Raw genomic sequence first — 17,965 nt, 5'->3', positions numbered from 1 at the left:
CAATCTGGTATCAACACCTAAAATGAGCCAGCAAGCTACAGTCTGTGAGACAAATCCAGGGATTATTTTTATAAAAGAAGTCACTGGGTGGTGCAAACTCTTAAGTGCTTAGCCACTAACTGAAAGATTAGTGGTTGGAACCCACCCGGTGGAGTCTCAGTGGAAAGGCCTGGCAATCAGCTTCTGAAAGATCACAGCCTTGAAAACTCTACGGCACTTAGCTGTACTCTGAAACATGGGGTCACCATGAGTCAGAATTAACTTGGTGGCAACCGGTTTGCTGGTTTAATTAAGCTAAGAATAGTTTCTACATTTTTAAAAGGCTGTAAAAAAAAAAAAGGCAAGAAAGAATATAGGATATATTAAAGAGATCAGAGGACCCACAAAACCTAAAATATTTACTATCTGCCCTTTGCTGACCTTTGACCTAGAACAGTATCGGGTTCTCAGTCTGTTTTAAAAAATACCTGTTTCTTGTTGAATGAATGAATAACGCACCTTAATTCCCCCACAACAATGCTGGCTGCCCTTGAACTAACTACTGCTCCTGAGATGTTAGGTGTAGGAATTGAGGTGAGGACAAAAAAAGAAAAGAAAATTCAGATATATCCTAAGTCTGACTACGCAAGGATATACACACTTTTTTTTTAAGACAAAGGCTGCCATCTCATCATATTTTATATCCAACAGCGTTGTCCTAAGGCCTGATCACTGGAAAAAGATGATACGGTGTCAGTGGCCTACCAGTTCACTGATAGTAAGCAGGATCACACCTAGGCCTCGAGGGATGAGGATTTCTCATTTCCTGCTGCTGACTTCGCAGCCTCCCACGGGTATCAGGGCAGTGGTCCAAGCTGGTCACTGATTGTAAGCAGACCTTAATCAAGCAGCCACTCAGAGCACTGATCAATGAGGAACAAATACTGCATGGGATATACTTACACTAAAAGTGTATTCATTATTTCTCTGAAATTCAAATTCATCTGGCAATCCTAATTACGGCTGAGCAAATATCCAAAGAAAGGCAGTGTGAAAGCACCATGCTATTAACTTTTCTAGGGCAGCAATTTATTATCTAGTTGAGAGCACAGAAAAGAATATGTAGCCCATGCTAAACAGTAAAGGGCTCCAGGAAGGCCTTTGTATATCCTACTTGCCCTCTCCCATAAAAGAAAAAAATCTCCTTCATATTAAGGATGGAATTTTTCACTTAGCTCATTCATACTGACAAAATTGCACCCCAAACTTAGAGTCTTATCTGTTATCAAGCTGTTTCTTTCCAGTTGCAAATATGTTTTGAGTGCTAGAGGCAGAGGGCAGGAGTCAGGGAATTTTTTTTTTCCAGTCATTAACATCCTAGTATGAATTAGCTTTGCCTTTTTTTTTCTTTTTTTCATAGCACATCAGTGACTTTATCCTCACTAGGGATACACAAATGTGAACCATTTAAGGAAGGCTAGACAGGGACTCACAAGGAAAGGTCTAGGATTCTAAGGGCTGGGGACGGAGAGAGGACCTCTGGAGATGCAATGGTTAAGCTCTCAGCTGCTAACTGAAATGTCAGTGGTTTGAAACCACCAGCCACCCCACAGTAGAAAGTTGTGGCAGGCCACTTAGCCCAAATTGAAGCCTAATTTGGACGATAGGTACAATACAACCTGCCGTAACCAAGTCTGAGAAATTCAGTAGCAGTAAACGAAGCCAGCATTATTGTGAGGTTCATGAAGTGGCCTTGAGATGCCAACTGCCAACTGCATTATGCCCAAGTGTTTATTGTCTCACAGTGTGTTAAAGCACCAACCTCTTTTTTACAGCTCTCCCAAGAGGGAAATTAATATCAGTACTGATTTTAAGCGTAAGGTCATTTCCACCTCATTTGGTCATTCGCAGGCCAAGAGATTATCCACTTATCATCTTTTTTTTTTTTTTTCCTGTAATTTTGGCAAAAAAATAAAAACAAACCCACTGCCATCCAGTCGATTCCGACTCATACTGACCCTACAGGACAGAGTAGGACTGCCCCATAGAGTTTCCAGGGAGCGCCTGGCGGATTTCCACTGCCGACCTCTTGGTTAGCAGCTGTAGCACTTAACCACTGCACCACCAGGGTTTCCCATAATTTTGGCAAGGCCCCTCTCAGAAGCGGATGCCAGTTCTTACCATCATGGGAGACAATGGGCTCTTTATATATGAGGAAGACTGACAAAATAAAAAAAATATTAAAAAAAAAAAAAAAAAGGTGGCCATAGAGCCGACTTTGACTCATGGCAACACCACATGTGTCAGAGTGGAACTGGGCTCCACAGAGTGTCCAATGGTGGATCTTTCAGAAGTAGATTGCCAGACCTTTCTTCTGAGGCACCACCGGGGGGACTCTGCTTATCAGCTGAGCACATTACCTTTTGGGCCACCCAGGGACTCCAAAAAAATTGTTTCAACACAATAAGTGCAACTCATAATTCACAAGCCAAAAAGCACTTCAGCCCAGTTCTCAGTGAGGATCTTTGTTGGTGTTGCATTTACTTGAATAAATGTGGGTTAATTTCCCAAGTATGCCAAAGAAGCCCCAGGGCAGGAATCTCCTGAGCTACGGCTGAAATCTCATTTTTCCAACACTGGGGAGGAGCTTTCCTGCTGAAACCTGTTGACACGCCTGGCCCAAAAGCAAACCACTAATAGTTTTTTGGTGGCTAGACATTTATCATCCCAAGCTATTGTCTTCCCAATTTATCCGTATCTACCTAATAACATCATCAAGATTTTTTAGAGAATGAAAACGAAACAAAACTCACTGTGTCCCGGCTCTCCAGGGATGACAATTACTGAGGCAGGAGAAGTACCCATACTGTTGTTGGCTGTGACGTGGATTTGGTAAGAATACTTATTGAGGGTTAGTTTTGTGTCATTGTGCGGTGCAGGAATGGAGAGATTGAATTTGGATGATTTGTCTAGACTTTCCACAGCTATATTATAGAAGAGAATCTCTCCATTTGCATGAGATTTTGATAATGGCTGAAAAAAAATATCAAAAATACCGATGATCATTTCAAAACAGACTTTACTGTAAAGCAGTTTGCATATTTGCTTTTCCATCTTTTCTGTTCCACAACTGCCTTCCTCAGACAGACAGACCCACACACATACATGTCAGTAAATTCAAATGATTTAATAAAGAAAATAACCGTGGAACCAAGCTTGAAGTCAGGCGTTCTAATCTAAGACTATACAGTTGATTACGGGGATGAGACCCTCGAGAGCACAATGTGTCTGGAGAAGGGTGACGAAGTCAGGAACCAAGAGGAAGGAAGACTCTTTAGCCTAAAGAAAAAAGGATTCGGGGTGGTTGCAAGGGGTAGCTGAGGAGAAATAGCACCACTCTCAGCCCCTGGCAGGAGAAGCTCGTCTTGGCTTCACCCCTCCTCTAGCTGCACCTCTCCCCAAGACTAGAGCCCCAATTTCCTATTCTACACGATGTTCCAGACCCCAGAGAATTCCCTGCTCAAACAGCCCCAAGTCCACTTCCAGGGTCCATTTCTCTGGTCCATCTTCCCAAGCGGACACGGTGTCACTGGGGTGTGCACCCCTGGACTGGAAAACTGGATGTGAATGCCTGTCTGCTTGGGGCTTGGAGTTTAGACAGAGCTTGAACACACAGACGAGTGTGTCCACCTGTGTGTGTGACGGGGCCCTTGCTGAGTGGGCCAAAGCTGGAAGTGGGAAGACATATGGGGTGGGCTGTGAACAAGGGCCAACTCCCAGTATTGCCATGTTTTGGTGTACAACTCAGGAATCCAAGAATTCTAAATACAAACCCGGCCTTCTGGTTGTTACACAGGTATATTAGTCAAGGTAACCCAGAAAAACCCATTTAGTCAAGGTAAAAAGGTAAAAAATATTTATATTACACTTTGTTATCTTTTTTTTTTTAATTTTTGTTGTGCTTTAAGTGAAAGTTTACAAATCAAGTCAGTCTCTCACACAAAAACTTATTTCCACCTTGCTACATACTCTCAATTGCTCACCCCTAATGAGACAGGCTGCTCCCTCCCTCCTCTCTCTCTTATTGTGTCCATTCCATCAGCTTCTAACCCCCTCTACCCTCTCATCTCCCCTCCAGGCAGGAGATGCCAACATAGTCTCAAGGGTCCACCTGATCCAAGAAGCTCACTCCTCACCAGCATTGCTCTCCAACCCATTGTCCAGTCCAATCCCTGTCTGAAGAGTTGACTTTGGGAATGGTTCCTGTCCTGAGCCAACAGAAGGCCTGGGGACCATGACCACCAGGGTCCTTCCAGTCTCAGTCAGACCATTAAGTCTGGTCTTTTTATGAGAGTTTGGGGTCGGCATCGCACTGCTCTCCTGCTCCCTCAGGGGTTCTCTGTTGTGTTCCCCATCAGGGCAGTCATCCGTTGTAGCTGGGAACCATCTAGTTCTTCTGGTCTCAGGCTGATGTAGTCTCTGGTTTACGTGGACCTTTCTATCTCTTGGGCTCATAATTACCTTGTGTTTTTAGTGTTCTTCATTCTCCTTTGGTCCAGGTGGGATGTGACCAGTTGATGCATCTTAGATGGCTGCTTGCTAGCATTTAAGACCCCTGACGACACTCTCCAAAGTGGGATGCAGAATGTTTTTGTAATAGATTTTATTATGCCAATTGACTTAGATGTCCCCTGAAACCATGGTCCCCAAACCCCTGCCCCTGCTATGCTGGCCTTTGAAGAATTCAGTTTATTCAGGAAACTGCTTTTGGTTTAGTCCAGTTGTGCTGACCTCGGCTGTATTGTGTGTTGTCTTTCCCGTCACCTAAGGTAGTTCTTATCTACTATCTAATTAGTGAATACCCCTCTCCCACTCTCCCTCACCCCACCCCTCATAACCATTAAAGAATATTTTCTTCTCTGTTTAAACTACTTCCCGAATTCTCGTAATACTGGACTTACACAATATTTGTCCTCTTGCAACTGACTAATTTCACTCAGCATAATGCCTTCCAGATTCCTCCATGTTATGAAATGTTTCACAAATTCAGCACTGTTCTTTATCGATGCGTAGTATTCCATTGTATGGATAAGCACCTTGGCTGCTTCCATCTTTTTGCTATTGTAATCACTGCTGCAATGAACATGGGTGTGCACGTATCTTTTTGTGCTGTTGTTGTTGTTGTTAGGTGCCGTTGAGTCGGTTCCAACTCATAGCAACCCTATGCACAACAGAATGAAACACTGCCCAGTCCTGAGCCATCCTTACAATCGTTGTGTAAAATCTTTTTGTGTAAAGGCTCTTACTTCTGTAGGCTACATTCCAAGGAGTGGGATTGCTGGATCTTATGGTAGTTCTATTTCTAGCTTTTTAAGAAAGCACCAAGTAGATTTCCAAAGGGGTTGTACCATTTTACATTCCCACCAGCAGTGTATAAGCGTTCTAGTCTCTCCACAACCTTTCCAACATTTATTATTTTGTGTTTTCTGGATTAATGGCAGCCTTGTTGGAGTGAGATGGAATCTCATTGTAGTTTTGACTTGCATTTCTCTCATGGCTAATGATCGTGAGCATTTCTTCATGTATCTGTTAGCTACCTGAATGTCTTCTTTAGTGAAGTGTCTGTTCCTATATTCTGTCCATTTTTTAATTGGGTTTTTTGTAGTTGAGCCTTTGCAGTATCATACAGATTTTAGAGATCCGGCACTGATTGGAAATGTCATAGCTAAAAATTTTTCCCAGTCTGTAGGTGATCTTTTTACTCTTTTGGTGAAGTCTTTGGATGAGCATAAGTGTTTGATTTTTAGGAGCCCCCAGTTATCTAGTTTTTCTTCTGCATTGTTAGTAATGTTTTGCATACCGTTTATGCCACGTATTAGGGCTTCAATCGTTGTCGCTGTTTTTTTCTTCCATGATCTTTATCGTTTTAGATTTTATATTTAGGTCTTTGATCCATTTTGAGTCCGTTTTCATGCATGGTGTGAGGTATGGGTCTTGTTTCATTTTTTTGCAGATGGTTATCCAGTTATGCCAGCACCATTTGTTAAAAAGACTGTCTTTTCCCCCATTTAACTGTTTTGGGGCCTTTGTCAAATATTAACTGCTCATATGTGGATGGATTTATGTCTGGATTCCCAATTCTGTTCCATTGGTCTATGTATCTGTTGTTGTACCAGTACCAGGCTGTTCTGGCTACTGTGGTGGTATAATAGGTTCTAAAATCAGGTAGAGTAAGGCCTCCACTTTGCTCTTCCTTTTCAGTAATCCTTTACTTATCTGGGGCCTCTTTCCCTTCCATTTGAAGTTAGTGATTTGTTTCTCCATCTCATTAAAAAATGTCATTGGAATTTGGATCGGAGTTGCATTAAATCTATAGATTGATTTTGGTAGAATAGACATTTTTATAATGTTAAGTCTTCCCATCCATGAACAAGGTATGTTTTTCCACTTATGTAGGTCTCTCTTGGTTTCTTGCAGAAGTGTTTTGTAGTTTTCTTTGTAAAAGTCTTTTACATATCTGCTAAGGTTTATTCCTAAGTATTTTATCTTCTAGTGGACTACTGTAAATGGTATTGATTTGGTGATTTCCTCCTTGATGTTCTTTTTGTTGGCGTAGAGGAATTCAACTGGTTTTTGAATGTTTATCTTGTATCCTGATACTCTGCTGAACTCTTCTGTTACTTTCAGTAGTTTTCTTAGGATTTCTTAGGGTTTTCTGTGTATAAGATCTTGTCATCTGCAAACAGAGATACTTTACTTCTTCCTTGCCAGTCTGGATGCCCTTTATTTCTTTATCTAGCCTAACTGCTCTGGTTAGGACCTCCAGCACAATGTTGAATAAGAGTGGTTATAAAGGGCATCCTTGTCTGATTCCCCATCTCAAGGGGAATGCCTTCAGGCTGTCTCCATTTAGGATGATGTTGGCTACTGGCTTTGTATAAACGCCCTTTATTATGTCGAGGAATTTTCCTCCTATTCCTATTTTCCTGAGAATTTTTATCATGAATGAGTGTTGAACTTTTTCAAATGCCTTTTCTGCATCAATTGATACAATCATGTGATTCTTGTCTTTTGTTTTATTTACGTGATGGATTACATTAATAGTTTTTCTAATGTTGAACCATCCCTGTAAACCTGATATGAATCCCACTTGGTCATGGTGAATTATTTTTTTGATATGTTGTTGAATTCTATTGGCTAGGATTTTGTTGGTGATGTTTGCATCTAAGTTCATGAGAGATAAACCCAGAAAACCCAGTGCTGTCGAGTTGATTTCGACTTGTAGCAACCCTGTAGGACAGAGCAGAACTGCCCCATAGTTTCCAAGGAGTGCCTGGTGGATTCCAACTGCCGACCCTTTGGTTAGCAGCCGTAGCACTTAACCACTACACCACCAGTGTGGGATATAGGTCTGTAATTTTCTTTTTTTGTGGTGTCTTTACCTGGTTTTAGTATCAGGGATACGCTGACTTCGCAGAATGAGTTTGGGAGTATTCTGTCCTTTTCTATACTCTGAAATACCTTTAGCAGTAGTGGTGTTAACTCTTCTCTGAAAGTTTGGTAGAACTCTGCAGTGAAGCCTTCCAGGCCAGGGCTTATTTTTGTTGGGAGTTTTTTGATTACCTTTTCAATCTCTTCTTTTATTATGGGTCTATTTAGTTGTTCTACCTCTGTTTGTGTTAGTTTAGGTAGGTAGTGTGTTTCTAGGAATTCATCCATTTCTTCTAGGTTTTCAAATTTGTTAGAATACAATTTTTCATAGTAATCTGATATGATTCGTTTAATTTCACGTGGGTCTGTTGTAATATCGCTCATCTCTTTTCTTATTCGGGTTATTTGCTTCCTCTCCCGTTTTTCTTTTGTCAGTTTGGCCAATGGTTTATCAATTTTGTTGATTTTTTCCAAAGAACTAGCTTTTGGTCTTGTTAATTCTTTCAATTGTTTTTCTGTTTTCTATTTCATTTAGTTCTGCTCTAATTTTTATTATTTCTTTTCTTCTGGTGCCCGAGGGTTTCTTTTGTTGCTCTCCTTCTATTTGTTCAAGTTGCAGGGATAATTCTTTGATTTTGGCCCTTCTTTTTGCATGTGTGCACTAATTGATATAAATTGACCTCAGAGCACTGCTTGTGCTGTGTCCCAAAGGTTCTGATAGGAAGTGTTTTCATTCTCATTGGATTCGATGAATTTCTTTATTCCATTGTTAATGTTTTCTATAATCCAGTCTTACTGTTCAGTTTCCAAGTGTTTGATTTCTTTTCCCTGCTTTTTCTGTTATTGATTTCTACTTTTATGGCCTTATGGTCAGAGAAGATGCTTTGTAATATTTCAATGTTTTGGATTCTGCTAAGTCTTGCTTTATGACCTAATATGTGGTCTATTCTAGAGAATGTTCCATGTGCACTAGAAAAGAAAGTATACCTGGCTGCTGTTGGGTGGAGTGTTCTGTATGTATCTGTGAGCTTAAGTTGGTTAATTGTGGCATTTAGATCTTCCGTGTCTTTATGGAGCTTCTTTCTGGATGTCCTGTCCTTCACCAAAAGTGGTGTGTTGAAGTCTCCTACTATTATTGTGGAGCTGTCTATCTCACTTTTCAGTGCTGATAAAGTTTGTTTTACGTATCTTGCAGCTCTGTCATTGGGTGCATAAATATTTAGTATGGTTATATCTTCTTGGTATATTGTCCCTTTAAGCATTATATAGTGTTCTTCCTTATCATCTATGATGGATTCAACTTTCAAGTCTATTTTGTCAGAGATTAGTATTTTCACTCCTGCTCTTTTTTGATTGTTGTTTGCTTGATATATTTTTTTCCATCCTTTTAGTTTTAGTTTGTTTGTGTCTCTAAGTCTAAGGTGTGTCTCTTGTAGGCAGCATATAGACAAATGGTGTTTTTTAATCCATTCTGCCACTCTGTCTCTTCACTGGTGCATTTAGTCCATTTACATTCAGCGTAATTACAGATAGTACTATCATTTTGATGTCTTTTTTGTGTTGTTGACAGTGTCTTTTTCCCACTTAATTTTATGTGCTGAGTAGATTATCTTTATATATTGTCCTTTCCTCACATTTGTTGTTGTTGATTTTGTTTCTGCTGAGTCACTATTTTTTTCTTGTCTTTTATTTTGATGAGTAGGATAGTTTGTCTTCTTTGTGGTTATCTTATTATTTACCCCTATTTTTCTAAATTTAAACCTAACTTTTATTTCTTTGTATCACCTTGTCTTCCTCTCCATATGGAAAATCTATGATTACTTCTCTTAGTCCCTTGTTATTGTTTTAATGTTGTCTTCTTTTACATAAAGAAATGTTTCCCTGTTTTTTTAATATTGATTTATTTTTGTGATTTCCCTGTCTGGGTCGACTTCTTATTGCTCTACCCAGTGTTCTAGCCTTGGGTTGATACCTGATATTACTGATTTTCTACCCAAAGAACTCCCTTTAGTATTTCTTGTAGTTTTGGTTTGGTTTTCACAAATTCCCTAAACTTCTGTTTATCTAGAAATGTCCTAATTTCACCTTCATATTTGAGAGACAGTTTTGCGGGATATGATTCTTGGCTGGGGATTTTTTTCCTTCAATTTTTTATATAAGTCACCCCATTGCCTTCTTGCCTACATGGTTTCTGCCGAGTAGTCCGAGCTTATTCTTATTGACTCTCCTTTGTAGTTGAGGTTTTGTTTTATCCCTAGCTGCTCTTAAAATTCTCTCTTCAGCTTTGGTTTTGGCAAGTTTGATTATAATACGTCTTGGTGACTTTCTTTTAAAAATCTACCTTACGTGGAGTTTGATAAGCATCTTGGATAGATATCTTCTCATCTTTCATGGCATCATTTTCTGCCAACAAATCTTCAACAATTCTCTCTGTATTTTCTGTTAGCCCTCCCTGTTCTGGTACTCCAATCACTCGTAGGTTATTTTTCTTGATAGAGTCCCACATGATTGTTAAGGTTTCTTCATTTTTTTTTAATTCTTTTATCTGATTTTTCTTCAAATATATTAGTGCCGAGTGCTTTAACTTCAAGTTCAGAAATTCTTCCTTCCACTTGCTCAATTCTGTTCCTCTGACTTTCTGTTGAGTTGTCTACTTCTGTAATTTTATTGTTAATCTTCTGAATTTCTGATTCCTGTCTGTCTATGGGTTTTTCCAGCTTATTAAATTTTTCATTATGTTCCTGAATAACCTTTTTCATTTCCTCAACTGCTTTATCTGTGTTCCTTGGCTTGTTCTGCATATTGCCTCATTTCCTTCCTGATGTCTTGAAGGGTTCTGTACATTAATCTTTTGTATTCTGCCTCTGGTAATTCCAGGAAGGCACTTTCATCAGAAGATCCCCTGATTCTTTGTTTTGAGAGCTTGTTGAGGCAATCATGGTCTGCTTCTTTATGTGACTTGATATTGACTGTTGTCTCTGAGCCATCTATAAGTTATTGTAGTAGTTTATGTTTGCTTACTGTGTTGTAGCTTCTGGCTTTGTTTTGTTTTGATATGCCCAAATGGGTTGCTTTTGTGAGCTGGGTTGATTATTTTTGCCTTTGGAGCTCTGACGTCCTGTCCCCAGATGGCTAGAGCTGTTATCAGGTATATGAGTCTAGGAGTCCATTCGCTTTTCTTGTATGAATTCAGCTTGGATGTTCAGGTAGCTGATCATCATTTGTGTGGTACAGGCTCTGTCCTACAGTCTTAAAGGGGCAGGGCTGACTGGTATAGATAGAAGTATCTGGTTGCAGCAGGGTGTCATGCTCTGAACAAGGTAGGAGCCTGAGAAGCATCCCCCAAGTGTCTCTGAGGAAAGCATGTCCCTGTTCCCTAGAGCATACAGGTGGGTGGGTTCTGCAGACAGACCATGGGCACCCAAATTTTTTGGTTGTAAGGACTGGTAGGTACCAGTCATCCTTGGACCACTGTCACGGGTGGCTGCGTGACCTGAGTGGAGCCACCAGTCCTTAGGCCCCTGATGTGGGTAGGTGAGGACCCTGTTTAATAGACAAAGCAATGTCAAACATCAAACATCCACCTCTCTACTGTACAGCTGAAACAATTGTAGTCTGCCAACAAGGGCCTATTCTCCTAAAGTAGGCCCATACAGGTCCATGCAGAGGGAAAGGTACTCAAAGTCCTTGAACCATTTGTGCCTGGACAGGAGCCGCTTCTGTCCTGAGCTCCCCCAGTTAGTGGAGCTAGCAAATTATCTTTTCCCCCAATTGCAAATTTATTCCTTCTCTAGGTCCTGGAGGATGGCTCTAGGCACTCAACAGGGCCTATCTCAGGCCCAGGGAAATCAGCCACTGAAGCTGGCTTGGGAGTTGCCAAGGAGTGAGGGGGGCTGCAGTAAAACATAAGCAAGTGCTTAGCTTTTGCTGAGAATGCTGTTCTTCTCTGGTTCCGGAAGTGTGAGTAGGCTGTGTGGCTGGCTGCTTCTCTCTGAGGAAACTGTGACCGAATGCTAGTACCAGCCTGCTGCAGCTGCTCCCAGGAATGGTGCCCGAGGGCTCCTGGCGATTCAGGTCCAGTAACTCCTCTGTGCTTCTGAAGTCTGTCTTTCTCCTCCCCCCCTCCCCCAGTTCATTTTCTAACTTTGCATTTGATGTTCAGGGCTCCTAGCTTGTCATAAATATATTCGTTTCACTTGTTTTTTTTGGGTCTTTGTTGTAAGAGGGCTTGCCGAAAGAGCCTGTCTCTTCTGCCATCTTGGCCCCTCCTTACACTTTGTTATCTTAATTCATAACTTTGAAATATAAATATTATGAGCATTTAAATATTTATAACTTTTAAAAATATGTGGTTCTCCACTGATACTCATCCTGGGCCCTGAAAAATTGCATGTGGGCCTGAGTAGAAGTTACAGAAAGGAAGTTTCTGTAATCAGGACTCACTGGAATGGGTTGTCCAGGATGTGGTAGATTCATTCACCAGATGCCCAAGCATAAGGGACACAGATGTGTAGCACAGATTCCCACAGTGGGTAAGAAATTCTACTGGATTAACTTTTAGGTTCCTCCAAGTTAGAAAATTTGCCAATATCCATAGTACCACAATGAAAGACATATTGCCAAGCAAATCCGTCTTTTCGAATCTGGGCATCTTACCTTCCAGAATAATGTCACATCATAGCCTCCTGGCAATGACCTCACATTTCTCCAGACATCAGGAGCCACCGAGGGAGCTGAAATTAACCACAGGTAAGTTCTTGGGTCATAATGTGTACCAAACAATACGTTCAGCCTTTCTCTTATTCATTCAAGGGAATGTCAACTACCTACCCTATCTGAAACCCCTATGGATCACATGGTCTGATCCACAACCCGTCATGGAGATGGAACAGGATCAGGCGTTTCCTTCCATTGTGCGTGGGGTCACCATGAGTTGGGGGTCAACTTAACAGCAGCTAACAACATCCTACCTGAGGCTTGCTTCTCACCTTTTCACTCCGTGTGACACTGTTCACTCCTCTCTAAGTGCACACAGTAGTTCATTAATTGCTATGGAGTCAGCTCTCACTTATAGTGACTTTATGTATCACAGAATGAAACACTGCCTCTCCCCCTACCATATTCATAATTGGTATATTTGAGTCCATTGTTGTGGCTATTGTGTCAATGCATCTCATTGAAGGTTTCCCTCATGTTCTCTGACTCTCTACCAAACATTATATCCTTTTTTAGCAATTGGTCTTTCCTGATGATGTGTCCAGAGGAAGTCTCACCATCCTCACTTCTAAGGAGCGTTCTTATTGTATTTCTTCTAAGACTGATTTGTTAGTTCTTCTGGAAGTCCATAGTCTATTCAATACCACAAGTCAAATGCATCAATTCTGACTGGCACACCTTAGTCATTGTCTTAGCTATCCAGTGCCGCTATGACAGAAATACCACAAGCAGATGGCTTTGACAAAGAGAAATTTATTCTCTCACAGTCTAGGAGGCTAGAAGTCTGAATTCAGGGTGCCAGCTCCAGGAGAAGGCTTTCTCTCTCTGTCGGCTCCAGAGGAAGATCCTTGTCATCAATCTTCCCCTGTCAAGGAGCTTCTCAGCGCATGGACCCCAGGTCCAAAGGATGCACTATTCTCCTGGCTCTTGTTTCTTGGTGGTATGAGGTCTCCATGTCTCTCTGCTCGCTTCTCTCTTTTATATCTCAAAAGGCATTGGCATAAAATGCAACCTAATCTTGTAGATTGAGTCCTGCCTCATTAACTGCCAATCATTCCACCTCATTAACATCATAGTACAGGATTTACAACACATACAGAAAATCACATCAGATGACAAAATGGTGGACAATCACACAATACTGGGAATCATGGCCTAGCCAAGTTGACACATTTTGGGGGGACACAATGCAATCCATGACAGTTATCAAGGTGACATATTTTGCTTTCTAAAATGTTAGAGAGGCCTTTTGCAGCAGATCTACCCAGTGTAATATGTCTTTTGATTTGTTGACTGCTGCTTCCATAGGTATTCATTTTGATCTAAATAGAATGAAATAGTTGACAACTTCATTTTTTTCCTCATTATGTGCACACAGGTCACCTGCATCTGAATACAACATCAAACTGAAAAAGCATTTATGATGTCAAGCCTCAGAGCTTTTGGTAGCCACCAAAGAATTTTGGAATCATTTGTCTATTAGATCAACTCTAGGAGGTTAGTTGGATGACTTCCACCATTTTTTGAATTTCTAAGAGCAGCAGACCATTGCTTTTTTCCCCCTTTGTGAAAGTTGCAGTAGAAACACTAATGGAGCACCATCTAGAGGGAGGTTGCACTTTACCATGTGTTCATTTCACATTGTTTGGCCTTCTCACTGGAGTCATAGCCTGGGAACTCCTCCTGGTTTCTTGGCAGGAGCCCTGGCCAGCTGTCTACCTGTGGACTCTCAGGGCATCCTCTGTAGGGTGCCCTCTATCATCACCCTCACCAGACTGTTCTAGAATGGTTGGTTTACTTTCTCATGAATAAACTAGAGTTGCTGGCATTTAGCAAATGTTCTATAAATGCTTTTTGATTGAGTAAAAACAAAACAAAGAGGGAACCCAGAAACCAGCGGGAATAAATGTCCCAGTCTTCCCTTGTCTCCATCCCTTGCTCAGCATTCTATGCAAACTGATTTTTAAAATCTCAGTCTGTGCGTGCTCAATCAACCTACCACAGAGAAGGCTCAATCTTTTTAAATCAAACCAACTCTAGGTTTTTGGATCTCATTCATCCATAACAATGTTGTTGTTGTTAGGTGCCATGAAGTTGGTTCAAAATCATATCAACCTTACGTATAACAGAATGAAACATTGCCCAGTCCTGTGCCACCCTCACAATGGTTGGCTATGTTTGAGCCCATTGTTGCAGCCCCGGTATCAATTCATTTCATTGAGGGTTTCCTCTTTTTCATTGACCTTCTACTTTCCTTTACCTCACAGCCTTACTTTGGACATGTTATCAGGGGGGACAAGTCCCTGGAGAAGGATATCATGCTTGGTAAATGCAATATATTGTTTGATTTCTTGACTGCTGCTTCCGTGAACGTTGATTGTGGATCCAAGTACAAGAAATCCTTGACAACCTCAATATTTTCGCCATGTATCATGAAGTTGCTTATTGGTCCAGTTGTGAGGATTATACATAACAATATTTAACATTTATAGAGGGGTTACTAGGTGCCAGTCCAGTTTTAAGTGCTTTATATATATTAATTCATTTAATACTCATAACAACCCTATGAGGCAGGTAAAATTATTTTTCTTATTTTACACATGAAGAAACCAAGGTCCAGATATATTAAATTACCTGCTCAAAATCACGCAGCTATTAGTGTGAAGCCAAGAGTTGAACCCAAAAAAGGCCAGGGTTTTAACCATTACACTATCCACCCCTAGAAAAGGGACGGTCAATTGAAGTCGTAGATTAATGTCAAATTAAACAAAATCTTCATAAAAAATGTCTCAGTGATGGAAAAATAACAAAATCAATACAATTTATTTTAAAATCTCGAAAAGATATTTTAATCATTGCTTATTTAAAATATTATGAAAGTACTATTAAAATTACTATTTTTTTAGTTTACAAATTATTGTCTAACATTTGTATAATACTCTGTCAAACTTCCTACTGTTAGAGGTCTGTCATGGTGAGGAAATTTTCACATGAATAGGTCAAGAGGCAAATAGTCAAAAGAGATTTTACAACATTGTTTAGCCACTAGAAATATCAGCATATAATAGCTCAAAATATAAATGACACTATTTTAGCACTAACATGTAGACAAACAAGTACAAGACTCACAGGTATTGATGCCATTCTGTACCTCAGCCATAATAGTGTACCTTATTCCCAAAATCCAGACTTAAAACATTTTTCTGCTCACCCACTTTTGTGAATGTGTTGAAATTCTGTCTTGGCTTCCTGATCTGAAAATAGACTATAGCACTTCCAATGTGAATTCCGCTTTTTAGGATAAATTCTCCATCTTAAAATGGTTTACAATTTTGGGCTACTCAGTGTGAAAGTATTAAACAGTTTCTGTCATAAAACTAACAAAATTTAATAAGGCTATTGTCTGTGTTTCACCTTGCTTAAATATTGGAAAGTAATTTTTCTGCGTTACTTTGTTTATTGAGTTTTGTGAGAGGACAACTGGTTTATGATTTGATTCTAAACATACCTATGAAAGAAGAATTGTTTTGGAATATAATAAAGATTTATCTCTGTTTTCTAAAAATATAGCCTACTGTCTCTAATAGTCAAAATTTAAGTAAGCACTTTTTCTTTTAGTTAACATTTTACATTCAATTGAAAGGTGATCATATACATTTTTAAATCTATTGAAGCAGATTTCAATTTGATAAACAATTAAGCCACCGGAGAAGCCAATATAAAATCAAACACTTGTTGGATACTCAAGGTAATACTGAATTCCAAGTTCAATGCAGTCTTGAGCTGATTTTTAAATTGCTACTTTTAACAAGAGTGCTGCCATACAGTTGAATGCAATGCACACCATATAAAATTTCTGCTATGGTGTCATTTAACTCTATGTCTGGTCACTATGAGTATACTTAAGTATGATCATTTGTTGTTGTGCTCCATTGTGTTGACTCCGACTCATAGCAACCCTATAGGACAGAGTACAACTGCCCCCAGGGTTTCCTAGGCTGTAATCCTTACGGACGCAGGCTGCCAGGTCTTTTCTCCTCCAAAGTGGTTTCTGGATTCGAATTGCCAACTTTTTGTTTAGCAGTGTTTTAACCATTGTGCTGTCAGGGGTCTGAAGTACAATTATAATACACATACTGAGTTTCCCAGCATTAAGCAAAGTATTATCAGAAGGAAAAAGATCTACACATTCACTATCAGTAGATTCATCTTGATTTTTTGTAATCATCAAAAGGAATGTCAAGGATTTTCAGGCTTGCTGTTGTTAGGTGTCATCGAGTCAGTTCCACCTTATAGTGACCCTGTGTACAACAGAATGAAACGTTGTCCAATCGTGTGCCATCCTCACGATTGTTGTTATGCTTAAGCCCACTGTTGAAGCCACTGTATCAATCCATCTCATTGAAGGTCTTTTTCTTTTAAAATGACCTTCTATTTTACCAAGCATGATGTCCTTCTCTAGGGACTGATCCCTCCTGACAACATGTAAAGTATCTGAGACGTAGTCTCGCCATCCTTGCTTCTAAAGAGCATTCTGGCTGTACTTCTTCCGAGACAGATTTGTTCGTTCTTTTAGAAGTCCGTGGTATATTCAACATTCTTCTCCAACACCACAATTCAAAGGCATCAATTCTTCTTCAGTCTTCTTTATTCATTTTCAGGCTTATTACACCATAATATTAAAGAACAATTTACTAATAAAAACTACTCTTTTGTCATTTTCTTTTCACACTACTTTGAAATTATAATGTGAAATAAGTGTGCAAAAACAAAAAACCCTAAAGCAAAACTCTTATTTAAGTTAAAATTCTTAAATAAAACAAAATTGAGGACAATACCCCATTCTTAAAAGGAATAGGGCTTCCCACAGCAGAGATTTTAGAAGGGTCTGAACCCCTAATAAAAATTATTGAAGTATTGGGGGGTCTGAGGGTGGGCAGAAACCATCAGGGAAGCAAAGGAGGGCAGGTGAGTTTGACTGTTGACCACCCCCATGTGCTGGTTCTGATTAGCTGCCCTCGCCACCCCCCAATTAAAATCACTGCTTGAAAATGGTTCTCTGAGGATGAAGGAGAAAGAGTCCTGCCAGTCTGCAAACAAATAACAAGATGAAATAAATACATAGAAGATTTGAATCAACGAGATTACAAAGTTGTAATAACAAGAATACTTAGTTCTGGTTAAGGGTAGAGCTTTGGAGTCAGACTACCTAGGTATGAGTTCCAGCTCAGTCACTTACTGGCTACCCACTGCCATTGAGTCAATTCTGACTCACAGTGACCCAAGAGGACACTGTAGAACTTTACTGAAGCAGACTGTCACATCTTTCTCCCCTGGAGAGGCTGGTGGATTCAAACCGCTGACCTTTTGGTCAGCAGCCGAGGACTTAACCACTGTGCCACCAGGGCTCCTCCTTACTGGCTAGGCCAATTAAATTACTTAACCTCTCTGTGCCTTCATGTCCTCATCTATAAATGGGTATCATAATAGTATCTACTGCACTTTGTGAGGATTAAAAGAGAAAAACACAGAAAGCACTTAAAGCTATGCTGGGCACATATTAAACACTCAATAATATTATCTGCTAGCTATAATAATAATTGTGATGATAATTATTTTTATTATGTCTCTGCTATTTATTAACTTTGCATACTTGGCAAGTCTCTTCACTCTATGGGCCCAAATTGCTACATCTGTAAAATGGGCAATATAATCCTTTCTGATTTTGAATTGGAGGAAAAGGATACAGAGCTTGTTAATCTGATCTCCTGAGGCCATACTGATGCTCTGAGATGCAGTTATCTGGGAGGAAAGTCTGTCTCTGTTCAGTCAATATTGA

The 17,965-nt window shown here is 40.0% G+C and overlaps 1 protein-coding gene across 1 annotated transcript in view; it reads right to left on the bottom strand.

Moving 5' to 3' along the window:
* The window catches only part of OSMR (oncostatin M receptor), a 96,755-nt gene that overhangs the window by 14,910 nt on the left and 63,880 nt on the right, over positions 1–17,965 (bottom strand). The window contains exons 10-11 of the mRNA XM_064271458.1: positions 12,067–12,143; positions 2,793–3,012 (exon numbers count right to left, since the gene is read on the bottom strand). Of these exons, the coding sequence (XP_064127528.1) occupies positions 2,793–3,012; positions 12,067–12,143 (297 nt within the window). The remainder of the gene's footprint in view (positions 1–2,792; positions 3,013–12,066; positions 12,144–17,965) is intronic.

The sequence above is a fragment of the Loxodonta africana genome, chromosome 2, assembly GCF_030014295.1.
Source record: "Loxodonta africana isolate mLoxAfr1 chromosome 2, mLoxAfr1.hap2, whole genome shotgun sequence".
Classification (NCBI taxonomy): domain Eukaryota; kingdom Metazoa; phylum Chordata; class Mammalia; order Proboscidea; family Elephantidae; genus Loxodonta; species Loxodonta africana.
The sequence above is the reverse complement of the archived record's forward strand: the minus strand, read 5'-3'. Positions and strand labels throughout refer to the sequence as shown.